Raw genomic sequence first — 16,080 nt, 5'->3', positions numbered from 1 at the left:
AATCTTTTTGTCGGTACACAACTCTCTTCTTAAGGATCAAGGCCCCCGCTTTGAGGGACCTGGGGTCCCCTCTCACCCACAGATGTTCACCGCCAATCGGTCAAGCTAAACCATGAGTCACAGACATCCTAGGAGCATGTGAACCTCTGGGCCCTGCCCCATTGTCACCCAGCTGTGCCGCTGACTGGGAGCCAGAACATCCTGGTGCCTGCCTGGGATTTCCCATGGTCATGGGCTTGGCCTTGATGCCCAGCTGGTCTTCCCACTTCACTTAGGAGCCCCTGAGGGCTTTGTTCTTCCGGTTGGAAAGTAAAGGACTCTGGGGGTTTTAAGAAAATTGTGGTAAAGTACATAGAACATAAAATCTACCACTTTAACTATATTTTGTATGTTATTCTTTTAACGTAGTTAGATTCTCTTAGCCAACGTTGAAGAGTTTTGCATCCATGTTCCTAAAAGTTTTGTCTATAATTTCCTCTCATTAAGCATTTTGTCAGGCTTTTCTATCAATGTTGCACTCACTTTTTTCCCCCACTTTTTTTTTACTGCGGCAAAACCCAAATAGCACTTTGGGTGACAGTGATTTGTCCGTGAGGGTTGATCGATTGTAACATACGTCCCCCTCCGGCGGAGGATGCTGATGGTGGGCAAGGCGGTGGCATGGGGGGCAGCGAGTCTGTGGGAAATCTGGGTACCTTCTCTCTACTTTGCTGTGAACCTAAAATGGCTCTAAAACTATTTTTAAAAGTACCATGAAATTTACCATCTTAATCACTTTTAAGTGTACAATTCCATGGCACCCAGTACATTCACATTGTTGTGAAGTCATAACTTTTTCCTCTGGCAAATGGGAAACTGTATCCATTAAACAGCAATCCCTCACTCCCCCTCCTCCTCCCCCAGCCCCCAGTAACCACCATGCTACTTCCTCCTTCTATGATTTTGACTATTTTCCATAGCTCGTATAAGTGGACTCAAACAGTATTTGTCTTTTTGTGGCTGGTTTATTTCCCTGAGCATAATGCCCTCCAGGTTCATCCATGTTGTAGCCTGTGTCAGGATGCCCTTTTTAAAGGCTGAGTCTTATTCTGCTATATGGATGGACCACATTTTGCTCAACCAGTCATCCACTGATGGACACTTGGGTTGCTTGCATCTCTTGTTTATTGTAAATAGTGCTTCAAAGTACAAATATCTGTTCTAGTCCCGTTTTGACCATTTTTTAAACTCTTTCAGCAAATTTCAATTATATGATACAGTGTTATGAGCTATAGGCACCATGTTATACATGAGACCCTCAGACTTTATTCATCTTATAGCTGTTTGTACCCCTATATCAACCCTTCCCTATCCTCCCCCGGCACACCCGCCACCCCAGGCCCTGGCAGCCACTTTTCTTCTTTCTGTTTCTACAAAATCTTTTTTTTGGTCTTTCTTTGTCTGGCTTATTCCACTCAGCATAATGCCCTCCAGGTTCATCCATGTTGTTGCAAATACAAGATTTCCTCCTCGTTCAAGGCTGAATAGTATTCCTCTGTGTGTGTGTGTATGTGTGTGTGTACCACATTTTATCCGTTCCCCCAAGGACAAACACGTAGGGTCTTTCCATACCTTGGCTCTTGGCTTTTGTGAATAATATGAACATGGGGGGTGGGGGGGTGCAGATATCTTTTTTTTTTTTTTGCGGTACGCGGGCCTCTCACTGCTGTGGCCTCTCCCATTACGGAGCACAGGCTCTGGACGCGCAGGCTCAGCGGCCATGGCTCACGGGCCCAGCCACTCCGCGGCATGTGGGATCCTCCCGGACCGGGGCACGAACCCGTGTCCCCTGCATTGGCAGGCGGACCCTCAGCAACTGCACCACCAGGGAAGCCCCAGATATCTTTTTGAGATCATAATTTCATGTCCTTCAGACGTATACCCAGAAGTGTGATTGCTGGATCACATGGTAGTTCAATGTTTGACCACTTTTCAAATGTATAATTCAGTGGCATTAGGTACATTCACACTGTTGTGCACAGAGGCTGAGGCTTCTGGGGTCCAGCACACAAGTTTGGGTTCCACCCAGCAGGGAGGACACCCCAATCTCCAGGAGCCACGGCGTGTTTTTTAGGCGCGCTTCTCACTGTCCTCCGTCCCCAGCCTGTGGTCACCACCACTGCGGTTTCACGGCAGCCCTCCTGGACTCGAGCCCTCCTGCCGCCCCCGCCCTCTCCCCCTCGCCCCTGCCTGGGGCCCAGCAGCAGGGCCCCTCTGGCCATGCACCTCCCCCTGCAGACCCCATTATGTCAGCAGACCAGTGCTGTCAGCCTGGCCTGAGCACAGTCAGCCTCTCGCTGACCCCCTGGTGATGCAGAAAGCCCCCTCCCTGGGCTCGCAGCAGACTATCTCCCCCACCCCTCCCCAACCCTTCGCTCTCCACGTGATGCTAAAGTTTCCGGGCCTGGAGGGGAACAGGCTGGGTGAGGGGAAAGTGCCTCGGGGTTTATCAGGGTTCATCTGACCGTCTAACAGCAGGCGCCGGGCTGCCAGCATCCCCGACACTTGGATTTCAACCATTTTCTCCACTTGACACCTCTCCGCCCCCTCCACACATAATAAGCCCCATTCTTCCCCAGCAGGGACCGCCCGTGTTGGGACCCCAGGCTCGGCTGAAGCCGCCGGGCTCTTCTCCCCTTTCCCGCCGTCCATTCAGCGGAAACCCTAGCTGCCCAGGCAGAGGGGCGCCCAGGCGCTGGCTTCTGCCAGGGGTGATAACGCAGGCCCGGCTGCCCAGACTGTGTGGTCATCGGCAGGTCACCAGGTCTCAGCTTCCATCGTGACCCCAGAAGCCAGAAAGAATAGGCTTGCCTCTCCTGAACTTGCAGGGAGGGCTTGGGAACGGCTTTAGTCTACATGTGAAAGTCCTGCAGAGGAAAGGAATTGAAGAGCTGGTGGGAGAAAACAACGACAACAATTCTAAGTATTGTGCCTAGAATGAGGCTCTGTTCCCTTAAAGGGACAGTCCGTTGGGAGCAGACCAGGGTAATGAGGGTCACTTAAGGACCCATCCTGGGTGAAGCAGGCTGAAGTCATAGCACAAGGTACTCAGGCTTGACTGCAGTTTGCCACCTGAATAACGGCAGCAAGAGCGCTTCTGCTTTGGAGAGCTTTAGTAAGAAATTAACCTGAGAGCTAGCTTTTTGTTTTTAAGAGATTTCATATTTTAGATGTCCTATTTTGTCAGGTGCTCAGAAGTGCCGGTGACTCCAAAGATGTTAAACATGAAAGTGTTGTGATCTAGCAGGGTCTTTCTGTACAGGCTCTTCTGCAGTTTGGTTTTTAATTTCATGCATGTTACACAGCTTTCTGTATTCCACGTTATATAATACATAGCTAGTTTTAATAGCTATAAACTGTGGTATTAATGTGCCCTTAATGACTGTCTTCTGATGACCATTTAGGCCATTTCTTTTTTTGTTTTCAAGTTGATTCATTTCACTATTATTAGTTTTTAAAAATTTTTATTGAAATAGTTCATTTACAATGTTGTATTAGTTTCAGGTGTACAGCAAAGTGATTCAGTTATATATATACATATATAAATATATATTCTTTTTTTACTTTCTCTTTCATTATAGGTTATTACAAGATATTGAGTATAGTTCCCTGTGCTATACAGTAGGTCCTTGTTGGTAATCTGTTTTATATATAGTAGTGTGTACATTTTAATCATTTAGGCCATTTCATAGTGTCTATGTGTTTGTTTTTATTATTATTAGAAAGTGGCAAGTAACATCCTGTACATGTTGCTTTGTGAATTTATGTGAGTTTATGAAATAAATTCATAAAAGTAAAACAAAAGAAAAAAACCAGATGTTGTGAACTGTCAAGCTCCCTTTCGGCTCCCTAGTGACTGGGAAGTTGCATCCTTACTTCTCCCGGCCCCTCCCGCATTCACTTGTCCTCCAAACAAGACTGCGGTGCCTGGAGCGGAAACACGAGCAAGCAGATCAGAGGTGATAGGACCTAAACTCCCCTGTGGGTCTCAGGCCCTGGGGTGAGGGTACCCCAGACAAACAGCAAGGAAGAAAGAGGGAGCAGGGGACGGAAAGTGCACCCACGCTGCATGGGTGCAGAAGCCAGGGCTGTGCCAGCAGGACCTCCGTAGAACCTCAGAATCTGTCACCGGTTCTAAATATGGGCAGATCGTCCTTCAACTTTGCGTGGCTCATGTGATCTGCGGTGACAAAGGATGTGCACACGAGGTTGGCAGGGACCCAGGAGACCTTCTTTTCAAGTTATTTTACCTTTGGGCAGTGGGAGCCCTCCCAGCACCTCCCTTCCTCCTGTTCTCCAGCCTCTGGGAACTAAGTCTCCTTGGCCTGTGGACCCTGACCTTGGTCTGTGTCGGCTCTTTGCTTTCTTCCACCCCGCCAGGCCTGCTTATCGCCTCCGTGGAAACTAGGGCACATCGCCCTAGCACGGCGCTGAGTGTCTGACAGAGAAAAAGGGAAGTTCCTGGTGCCTCGACCTCCTCAGCCTGTCTCTCTCTGCCAGGTGCGGCCAGAGGCTCATTAATCACATCAAGAGCTGCATTGCCTGTGCCTCTCCCAAGGAAGACAAGTGACATTTAAAAGCCACCAGATGTGCACGTGAGTTCTGTCTCTCCCCATTTCTGTGTATTTAACCGGGTGGGGGGTTGGGACCCCCCTCCCCAGCGGGCTCTCCTTGCCCCAGCTCCCCAGATGTGTTTCTGTGTCCTTTGCACGGAGGGTGACTTGTTTCAGGAAGCTACTGACTGGGAGATGTTTCCTAGGATGTCGTTTCTAGGGAAGAGGGAGAAAGATGAACTTGCAGCAGTCCTGTGTCTCCAGCCCACAGAATTCCCTGCCCACTTCGAGCCCAGACCAGTGGCAAAAAGCAGTCCAACACATATATACACTACCAAACGTAAGGTAGATAGCTAGTGGGAAGCAGCCGCATAGCACAAGGAGATCAGCTCGGTGCTTTGTGACCGCCTAGAGGGGTGGGTTAGGGAGGGTGGGAGGGAGGGAGACGCAAGAAGGAAGAGATATAGAAACATATGTATATGTATAACTGATTCACTTTGTTATAAAGCAGAAACTAACACACCATTGTAAAGCAATTATACTCCAATAAAGATGTTAAAAAAAAAAAAAAGCAGTCCAACACCCAGGGACACGCAAGAGAGCCCCCTTCCCCAGCCTTACTTCTTTGCCCTGTGATGCTCAGCTGATACACACAGATGGGATCCTGGATTCGGTGTCCAGCAATCATGGCCATCACTGTGGAGGCTGCTCCTATTTTGTCCAAAGCATTCCAAGGTCATGAGAAGAGCAGAGTCCCTGCATCCAGGCTAAGCCAGATGTCAGTTCTGTGATGAGGGCTGGTCATTCCATCTCCCTGAAATTTTAGTTCTTCTATACAATTTATTTTCCTTTCCTTTATAGTGTTTTTATTACGAATAAATAAGTTATTATATAAAATACTCCTAGACGTTTCCCCCCCATCCTTACCCGTTCTGTAGGACCCAGATCAAATACCAGTACCTCTTCCACCCAGGCTGAAAGCAGTCTCTTCCTTTTTAAACCCCTTCCCACCCACGTTTTTATTCTGAACTTTTTTGTTTTTTTTTTTGCGGTACGCGGGCCTCTCACTGTTGTGGCCTCTCCCGTTGTGGAGCACAGTCTCCGGACGCGCAGGCTCAGCGGCCATGGCTCACGGGCCCAGCCGCTCCGCGGCATGTGGGATCCTCCCAGACCGGGGCACGAACCCGCGTCCCCTGCATCGGCAGGCGGACTCTCAACCACTGCGCCACCAGGGAAGCCCCTATTCTGAACTTTTTAAGGGCACACTGCTGTCTATAAGTAATTACACACAACAGTATCTCCAGGATGGGCTAGGGAGGGCCCTCCATCCCCTCCACGGTGGTTAGCACCCACTCGCTATTAGTCGAATGAATGAATAAGTGAATGTACTTGTTTTGAAGCATTTTCTCTTCTGGGAAATTTGCATTGAACAGTTCAAAATGTTCCTGTCCTTCAATCGTACACAAAGTTTTATCCTATGTTTTCATCACAAGGTCTCAAAGTGTTATTTAGTTTTCCAGGCCGATGAAGGATCAAAAGGATATGTAGTTGCCTCCAAGTTAGACAGGAGAACTTTTAGTTTCTAGAATACTCCTGGACTCTAGCCTTCTTCAAAAGCAAATACACTTTACATTGGAGCTGAGCCTTCAGACATACTGTTTCTGCATTCCCCTGGAAAGGTCTGTTTCTTTTGTAACATTCTGTAACACTTAGAGAGCTTATGTTACCTTCATGGAGGAAAGAGCCTAGTGATTGAACAGACTTCCAGTAGGAAATGTCCCAGATGGAACAACAGTGCAGGTCTCCCATACAGACATTCATTCACGCCCAAGTATCTGCAGTATTGTATTTTCTACATCGCCTCTATACATTTCAAATAAAATTTATTCATTTCAAAAAAGCACACTAGGGCTTCCCTGGTGACGCAGTGGTTGAGAGTCTGCCTGCCGATGCAGGGGACGTGGGTTCGTGCCCCGGTCCGGGAAGATCCCACATGCCGCGGAGCGGTTGGGCCCGTGAACCATGGCCACTGAGCCTGTGCTCCGCAACACGAGACGCCACAACAGTGAGAGGCCCGCATACCGCAAAAAAAAAAAAAAAAAAGCACACTAAAATGTATTTACAATGCATTTCATACTTGTAGTACAATGAAGTGATTTAATTGACACATCGATAAACTTAGGACCTGTGATTTTCTTCTTATATAACCAGAAATTCCCAGTGAGCAGTCAGGACATCAGCCCTTCTCTTACACAAACACAGCTGTTGTTTTGAGAAAATAATATGATTAACAGAGCATTTTCAGAAAGAACTCTGTGTCGATAAAAATTAATTTTGAGTTGGCCTAGGAAATGTACCCAACACACACACACACACACACACACTTCCACCTTTATATGCAACAATAAAAATTTTAAGATTGTGCTAGAACTTCTTCCTTTCCTCCCAGATCCCAAATCCCTCTAATATAAATACAGAGACTCTGAAGATGGAAAGTTTGCTTTTATTCCCGAGTTTGAGGTGACGCCAGAATAATGGAAGGGAAGTGTCCTCAAGTCCACGCAGAGCCAGATGCTGAGACCGTGAAGTGGGTGAGATCGCGAGGTGGAGGGAGTGGAGAGTATAAAGGACCAGTATGGGGGCTTCCCTGGCCGTCCCGTGGTTAGGTCTGCGCTTCCACTGCAGGGGGGCACAGGTTCTATCCCTGGTTGGGGAACTAAGATCCTGTAAGCCACATGGCGTGGCCAAAAAAATTTTTTTTAAAAAGGGAGACTAGGGAAAAAAAATTCTAATCTCAAGAGATCCAACATTTCAAAAAAGAGGAAGAAGCCAAAAGTGTCATGTAGTAGGGGCTGGAGACACCCATCGCTGGAACTGGATGTCAGAAATGGTAATGTGATGTCTGAGACACAGTTTGATGAACGTGGTAAAGACAGAAGATGAATTTGATGACTTAAGCAACTGACTAGGAGGTAAAAAAAGTGAGGGTTCAAACACCGACCACTAGCACAAGCCTGACACTGAAATAAAAGAGAAGATGGAAGCCCCAGGGGCCTGGCCAGGGATGAGTGCTTCAGCCTGGAGGAGACTTCTGGAAGGGTGTCCGAGTCTATGGACATACCACCCTGAACACGCCCGATCTTGTGTGGAAGGGTATCCAAAACCAAGAGGGAAGAACCTCTGGGGAGTAAGAGTCTGGAGACTCTAGAAAGAAGAGGAGTCATTGAGGCAACTGCCCAGATGGAGTGAGAAGGATCGAGCCTGGAAGAAGGTGGACCATTATACCTTGAAGGCAGCAGGACAAAGATGCTATGAGACAGAGTAAGCGAGGGAGCTCCTTCTGCAGTTTTCTCAGCACAAGAGTAGGCGACTTGCTGGGGAAAGCTGCGGAGTGAGGTGGTCTAGAAAGCTGAGGCAGAAGGCGGGAGCCATGGAGGCCAACGCACTTCAAGGAAAACAGATTTAAGTTTTGCTAAATGCCAGCAGGAGCCCTGCTGGTTGAATGGACCCATCGTGGCACTCTGTGACTTCCCCGATGCATTCTCCGTACCTGGGGACAAGAGTGATGGATGCGGGGCTGGAGACAGACCCAGGCAAGGGTCCAGGGAGACAGGAACCTGCAGATTCACTGAGTGTCATCCACTGTGGGTTCTCAGCAACCCCCGAATCCACAGGGCACAGATCAAAACTGATTGAAACTGAATGGAGTAAGACGATGGCTTCAATTCCTAAGCTGTTCCCAGCTGCTTAACCTTACAGAAGAAATATTTCACGTGGGTCCCTCTGTATATGCACTTCTTCCTTGCAGCTGAATACTCTCCATCTTTGGAATGTTTTCCCCACCTCCTTCCTCCCTTCAGCTGGGCCTCTGCAGAGTTCTCTTGCAGGATTTCTCACACTCTGTTCCAATCTTTGCATATCTCCTGCTCTAAACTGTGGGCTCCATGGACGCAGGAACTTTGTTTTCCTCTGAATCCCCGAGCCTGGAACACTGGATCTCAGAATAGACTGGGGTCACTGACTGAATCGTTTTGCATGTATTACTTAGGACGTTCAGGATGTATCTTCATGTGCAGGCAGAAGATAAGGATCATGGGATCTGAGCACATGACCTTGTCCAGTCCCTTTACTAGAGACGAAGAAGCCAAAGCCTGAAGAGGTGGACTTCATGCCCTTGAGATGAGGAGTTGGCTAGTTTTCTCTTTAACACAACCTCCCAGTGATGTCTCTCTCACTCCTGCTCCAGGTCTGCTTTGGTTCTAATTCAGGATGTAACATCTAAGCAAGATCTGGCCTGACCACAGGAACTGGAGAGAGAGATGCCAGAATCATAATCAAGAGAAATGCCCTGTGCCAACGGAAGAAGTACTGAGCAAGGTGATGGTCAGTGTGGGGAAACAAGTGACCCAAGAAGAAGGTGAGAGAAGCTTTGGGATGCCCGAGTCCCCAGAAAATAAGGGACTGAGGTTTAAGACACTTCTCTACAAATTTGACAGTTTTATAAAAGGTCAGAAATGGATGCTGTACATTGGCTGTTCCACACAGTAATGTGTTGGGTTTTTTTTTTTTTTAGCTTTATTGCTGGCTCTGTCACTTTTTTTTCAATTAATTTTTATTGGAGTATAGGTGCTTTACAATGTGTTAGTTTCTACTGTACAGCAAAGTGAGTCAGCTATACGTATACATATATCCCCTCTTTTTTTTGGATTTCCTTCCCGTTTAGGTCACCACAGAGCACTGAGTAGAGTTACCTGAGCCATACAGCAGGTTCCCAGTAATGTGTTGTTTTAACATGATTCTTCCAATATTACTCAATTGCTCCATTTACATATATTTCTATGGAATTCAGAAATTCCTACAAATAAGCAGTGCAGTTAGAATCAACAAGTTTTATTCTCTCTAGCCGTTTTCCCTCAAAACAAATATACCAGTGTATTGTTTGTTTTTAGATGTCATTCTCTTACAAATTTTTGTTGAAGGAAAATGTCTGTTGAAGGTGAAATATCTTGTGCCCTACTTATTATTTTAAACTGACTAAGATAAATATTTAAAGTCACAGTTCTAAGTATTTGCTTAGCTGTGTTATTTTATTTGCTGTTTATTTTAGTTGAAACATGTGTGAATGGTTCCAAGAGTCCAGATTTAATAACAACATTGTTTGTATACATTCTGGGTAGCTTGAAGAAAAGAAAAGGAATTCGCATCTTGAATGATTCAGCATCTTAGTCAGCTCAGGCTACTATATCAAGAATACCACAGACTGTGTGGCTTACACAACAAACACTGATTTCTCACAGTTCTGGAGGCTGGGAAATCCAAGATCAAGGTGCCAGTTGACTTGGTGTCTAATGACAGCCCACTTCCTGATTTTAGAAGGCATTCTTCTCATGTTCACAGGGTGGAGAATAGAAAAATCATCTCTCTCAGGTCTCTTATAAGGGCACTAATCCCATCACAAGGACTCCACCCTCACGACCGAATTACCTCCCAAAGGCCCCACCTCCTAATGCCATCACCTTGGGAGTTTAATTTGGGCTTTCAGCATATGAATTCGGGGGGGACACAAACATTCTGTCCATAGCATTCAGTTCAGCCAACACATACATTTAAAGAAAGGAATCCTGTCCCTAACTCACCTGTGAGGACACATGATTCAATTAAAGACCTAATGTTATGTCACACAGAAACAGAGGTGCTCTCTCCCATTCCCAGAGTCCTGCATCACACTGCCCGGCTGTGAGGGAGGGTCAGGATGGGTTATTCTCCCAACACCCGCTCCCTCCATCCTGAACTAATAAACCACTGAAAAGGCAAACGGAAGAAGATAAAGCGCCTAGCATGAGTGGGTAGAGAACTTTCAGCCCATTTTATTTGGAGAATGTGACAGTTTACATTAGGAGACCCTTAAAGACGACCCATTGAGATGCCTCTCTTTTTCGGATGAGGGAGTGGATTAGGGTCCCAAGGGTGGAGACTTGCTGAAGAGCTCAGCCAGTCAACTTGTTAGGACCCATTAACATTAGCGATGATGTAACTTGAGGTTTATCCCCTCTAACTGCAACGTACTTCTCAACCTCATTCGACTGCTCATTTCGTATCCCCAACCCCGCCTTATTTATAAATGCTCAAGGAAAATAAACAACTGTCCATACGGTGACATCGTGTCAAAGCTAACCAGTGAGCTCTGGAGGCTCAGTCTGGCCCTGCTCTAAGTCTTTTATATGATGTGGGGGAAGTCACCCAACTGCACTCTGACTCCGTTTTCCCACCTGAGAATCCCTCCTTGCCTCTGCATTTACTTGAAAAGACCTTGCTATTCACAACGCTCGTGGCCAATCGAAAATATGACATTTTTCAATCAACTTAAAAAAAAACCTGAAGTATGACCTTGGGGTGGAGTTTGGAGCCCACAGATCTCACAGTCTCTGGCTAAAACAGAAAATGCCCTGATACATACCTTTTGCAAAAAAAAAAAAAAAAAAAAAAAAAGATGTACAATTGAAAAGGAGGAGAAGGAAAAGTGGGATGAGTCTAAAGTAAAAACACTAAACTAAAAGCTCATCCCTAATACTTTTAAAAATGTGCATTTTTTTTTTTTTCTGAATAGGAGTGTAAGGGACGGTCACCCTGTTGGAATATCTGGTCCTGTAGTAACAGCCTCCTGTCTGCAGCTTTTTTTTTTTTTTTTTTCGGTACGCGGGCCTCTCACTGTTGTGGCCTCTCCCGTTGCGGAGCACAGGCTCCGGACGCGCAGGCTCAGCGGCCATGGATCACGGGCCCAGCCGCTCCGCGGCATGTGGGATCTTCCCAGACCGGGGCACGAACCCATGTCCCCTGCATCGGCAGGCAGACTCTCAACCACTGCGCCACCAGGGAAGCCCTGTCTGCAGGTTTGAGACCACACCTGGAACACAGATCCCGGCTCCAGGCGCTAACACAGCGGGCTGGCATCGTGGCTGCATGGATTTCTGCCCAGCTGGGCCCAAGGTCTATGTAACAGGAAAGTCCCCGCAGAGCCTGCCCAGGTCCCGGCCAGCCCAGCTCTGGCTCCTCCTTTCCCTCTGAAATATGGAAGCAGCTGTCAGCAGCCTGGGCCTGTGCATTCACACTGCTGGCATGAAAACAGGCAGCTGAGTTGAGTCAAAAATAATACAGCTGCCGGCCCTGGTCTGGTGGGTTCCCAAGGTGGAGAGAGACAGAGACTCTGAGACACAACCGGTCCCACCCCCCTACCCCCGCCCCCGACGACCCAGGCACTAACTTGAACTCCTGCAGCCACCTGGTCCAAAAAAACATGTGGATGTCATTTTGTTGCTCACATGTTTCCCATTCGAAAATGGGAAGGCAAGGGCAAAGGCGGTAAACAATTTTCTTAGCTCTGATTTCTCTCCTAGTGCTAAGTCTGCTTCCACATGGCATGAAAGTTCTAGAGTCACTCCCTACTGGAAGAAACGTTCCATGAAGCCAGCACAAAAGCTTTTATTTAATTCGGTCTCATGTCAAAATATTCCATGTCTCTGACCCAAATCTTCCTTTCCCTGCTGTTCGGCTCCAGTGCCCCCTGTGTCCATCTGCATCCTGACCGCAGTGAGGGTCAGGCTTACTGAACCTCCGTGGTCCAGCAAAAAGCCGGGAAGGAGGGGGAGAGAGGGGGTCTCAAGACCACCATCAACCTCCCTTCCTCTTGATAATGTGACGGGCTTCACAGGTTCCACAATGAGGAGTGACAGTCATTGACTTTTGACACCACCTTGACCCCTGATTTTAACCTCTCCCTGATAGAATCAGATTTGTCCAAAGCCTCTTGCTCACGCTGACTTCCTGGCCTCGCATGTCTGGGATGTGGGAGGGCTCCTTAGATCTGTGAGCACGTCCGCACTACCTGCTGAGAACATGCAGTTTGGTTCCTGCAGGTCGGCTCTGTGCTGCCAATACCTCCCCATCCCAGTTCTGCAAGAGCCTAATTTATCACCTCCTGGGGGACCGAGAGCAAATCAGGTCGGAATCAGGACCAAGGCTGAAGAGCCAAGTGAAAGATTCATCACGCAGCTGGCCGACGCTCCAGCACTGAGACAGGCCAGTGAAATACACCCATGTGGGCTGCCCTGTTTATTAGAAGCGCTCAGCTTTCTGGAATAAATAGAGAATCTCCAACAGCAAAGTTAAGTGATTTACAAAGCCCGTTAGAAAAATACCGGTATCTGGGATGCAGAGTTTCTATTTTGAGTCAATTTTTAAAAAACGAAAACAAATTTTCAAGGGCAAGACATCACAGTAGAAGAAAATCCTCTCCTAAGAAAAGACTGAATGGTTTACAGTGATCAAATCTATGTGCTATTTCGTGACTCGTGGCCTGGGCCCAAGGAGAGGTTCCCCTGAGGCAGAGGTTGGCCGCACATCCGGAGAACGCAGTGGGCTAGGAGGAGAGATGCCTGTGCATTAGTATAAGGCAAGAAGCAGAGTGCCCAAGCCTGGCCATTTCCACAGAGAAAACAGACTTGATGGCCACCTTCCTTCATCAGAGTCACCTTGTGGTAGGCTGTGAGATGGACAAGCCAGCTGGTATAAGATAGAGACTTGCTTTTAACTGTGACTGGTCCCTTTGGTGCCACCACCTTTCTCTACTGGAGATGGGGGAGGGGGAGGGGAGGAGCAGGAAATCCCATTCTGGCTTCAACATCCTGACCCCACCCTTTGCTCAAGCAGAGGGTAGACCTCCCCACCACCAGGGGTGAGTCTTGGGCGGCGGCTACCTGCCAAGCGACAAGAACCACACCACGGGGTCCCCGAAGACATTTCCCTGTCACACACTATTGCCTTACGGCTGCTGGTGTCAGACTCCCAGGGATGTGCCTGGGCCAAAGGTGGTCTCGGAGTCAAAAGGATGGGCTGCCAGGTAGTCTTTATACTCCCCGTCAATCAGGTTGGCGGCGTTATTCCGGGCAAACCAGCAGTCCACCTGCTCTTCCCCGTTGTAGATTTTCCTCTGCTTCCACACCACTGGGACCTGGTGTCCTTTTACCTCGAGGATGGCCTCAGACTTCTCACCTGTCTCAGGGACGGAAAGATGGGCAGGGTTCTTGCCGAGCCCGGTGAGTCTGGCCTCCTGGTTCAGGAACTGACCTGAGAGGACAAAAGAGACATCAGGTCTAGGTCAAGTGTGAGCAACGTGGTTGAACAAAATCTAACTTCAATTCGGGCACCGATGGCCAGCAAATACATGGGTGTGACCCAGAGGAAGGGGATGCATGACATCAGAGCAGTGACTGTGGTCCTCGGCTGGAGTCTCCCAGAGGTGCTCCGTCTTTTCCAGTGTCCGGGGAGGGTGTGGGGAGGAGAGACCTGAGTGTATAGGTAGTGGCCTCCACTTCTGGAAGCTACCACGGGAAAGATGCCCAACCCACAAAAAGAGGTGCCTAGTCTCCTACTGAGATGGGAGGATGAGATGCGGGCAAATAACGAGGGAAGAAGGGTCCGGTCTTCCCCGCTCTCCTCCCTCTGGAGGACCCCTCCCATGTGTGCACTCAGTGGGTGTGCACTGGGCGGAAGGTGTGGAAAGCAGGGTCAGAATCCTCCAGGTCGAGTGAGGGCATTGCCAAGGCCAAAGGGACAGCAGTCTGCGTCTGGGAGAGGAGCTTCCCAGGCAAGCTGCACAGAGACGCGTCCAGCTCGAGTGCCAGGAAATCCTGCTTTCTAAACCGAGCCCTGGCAGTGGCTCCCTCTTTACTTGTGGGAAAAACGCCCACATGAAATTGCACGTGGAGGGAAGCCAGGCAGAGTGGGCTGCCCGAGGCTCCCAGCCATGGGGGTGCCGCCCGGGGAGGGGCCATGCATCTCCCACCTGGTGCTGGGCCGTGGGATGTGTTTGCATCCTCTCCCTGAGAGCAAAGAACCAGACCTGGAGAGAAGGACTCCTCATTTCTTTGCTCCCCTTCCCCAAAGTCCTGTGCAAATTAGTTGATAAGCCCATTCCTATTCTAGAAAAGTGTCAGGAAGCAAGAAGTATACTTTTCACACTAATTCGAAAAGATATGTGCACCCCAATGTTCACAGCAGCATTGTTTACAGTTGCCAAGATACAGAAGCAACCTAAGTGTCCATCAACTAACGAGTGGATAAAGAAGATGTGGTACACAGTGGAATATTACCCAGCCATGAAAAAGAATGAAATTTTGCCATTTGCAGCAACACAGATGGACCTGGAGTGCATTATGCTAAGGGAAATAAGTCCAGAGAAAGACAAATACTGTATGATATCACTTATATATGTGGAATCTAAAAAATACAACAAACTAGTGAATATAACAAAAAAAAAGCAGAGTCACAGACATAAAGAACAAACTAGTGGTTACCATGGGGGAGGGGGAAGGGGCAAGAGAGGGGTGAGGGAGTGGGAGGCACAAACTATTGGTGTAAGACAGGCTCAAGGATGTGTTGTACAACACGGGGGATATGGCCAGTATTTTGTAGTAACTGTATATGGAGTGTAACCTTTAAAAATTGTATTTAAAAAAAGCAAAAAGAAAAATTGGCCATGTGCTTAAAAAAAAAAAGAAAAAGAAATAGACTTTTCATGAGCTACATAAAGACCACATTCCTGTGGAAACTCTCAACCAAGTAAAGATACGGGCAGCATCAGCTTCATTTTGGGAAACTGAGTTCTGTGCTGTGAGCCAGCGTGGAGAGCAGCCACCTACCTAACAGGCCATGGCAGTTGCCAGAAAGGCCTTGGCCATTGGCGACATAGAAGCCCAGGTGGTTTCGCTGGTAGGGGGCTGGATTTTTGTAGAGGTGGAGGAGGATGACGAAGGCCACGTTGCCCTGGATGGCGATGGTGACCTTGGCATTGGCGGACACTGACACCTCCAGCCCCTGGCTCCCCACGGCTGCGCTCTGGTTGCAGGGGAGGACCAGCCTGTCCCCACCATCCACGATGACTCTGGTGGGCGTGATCTCCAGGTAGGACCTCTCAGGCTTGTTGACGAGGATGGTGATGGTGCGGAAGTAAGTGCGCTGTTTCTTGTGGCCGTTTGGGGGAGCGGGGGCCCCGATCAACTCTCCGTTCACCGTCACGCCTTGAAGGCGGGAGGGAAGAGAGCAGTGGTTAGAAAAACTACCCCCACTTTCACGAGAGGGCTTCTCATCAGAATTTCCTTCCTCTCTTGTACCTCTAGAACCAAGAACTTCTTCTCACACATAGGGACCACTCAGTGCCCACTGAATGAAGGAAGAAAGGAACGAATGCATGAAGGTCTGAGTGATTTCTAACCAACGTCCTGGGTAGGAGAAGCTGATGTAGGTTTGGGTGAAAATGTCATAAAAAGGGGGTTGACATATACACACTACTATATATAAAATAGATAACTAATAAGAACCTGCCGTATAGCACAGGGAATTCTACTCAATACTCTGTAATGACCTATATGGGAAAAGAGTCTAAAAAAAGAGTGGATATCTGTATAAGCATAACTGATTCACTTTGCTGTAC

The 16,080-nt window shown here is 48.1% G+C and overlaps 1 protein-coding gene across 1 annotated transcript in view; it reads right to left on the bottom strand.

The window, feature by feature from the left end:
* Positions 1-12,055: 12,055 nt before the first annotated feature.
* Positions 12,056-16,080, bottom strand: part of ITIH5 (inter-alpha-trypsin inhibitor heavy chain 5) — a 75,108-nt gene continuing 71,083 nt past the window's right edge. Inside the window, exons 13-14 of the mRNA XM_081227246.1 lie at positions 15,290-15,667; positions 12,056-13,715 (exon numbers count right to left, since the gene is read on the bottom strand). Of these exons, the coding sequence (XP_081083372.1) occupies positions 13,426-13,715; positions 15,290-15,667 (668 nt within the window). The 3' untranslated portion in view covers positions 12,056-13,425. The remainder of the gene's footprint in view (positions 13,716-15,289; positions 15,668-16,080) is intronic.

This window comes from Mesoplodon bidens (assembly GCF_964165515.1).
Source record: "Mesoplodon bidens genome assembly, chromosome: 3".
NCBI classification, from domain to species: domain Eukaryota; kingdom Metazoa; phylum Chordata; class Mammalia; order Artiodactyla; family Ziphiidae; genus Mesoplodon; species Mesoplodon bidens.
Note: the sequence above shows the minus strand (reverse complement) of the source record. Positions and strands in the feature narration are given on the sequence as shown.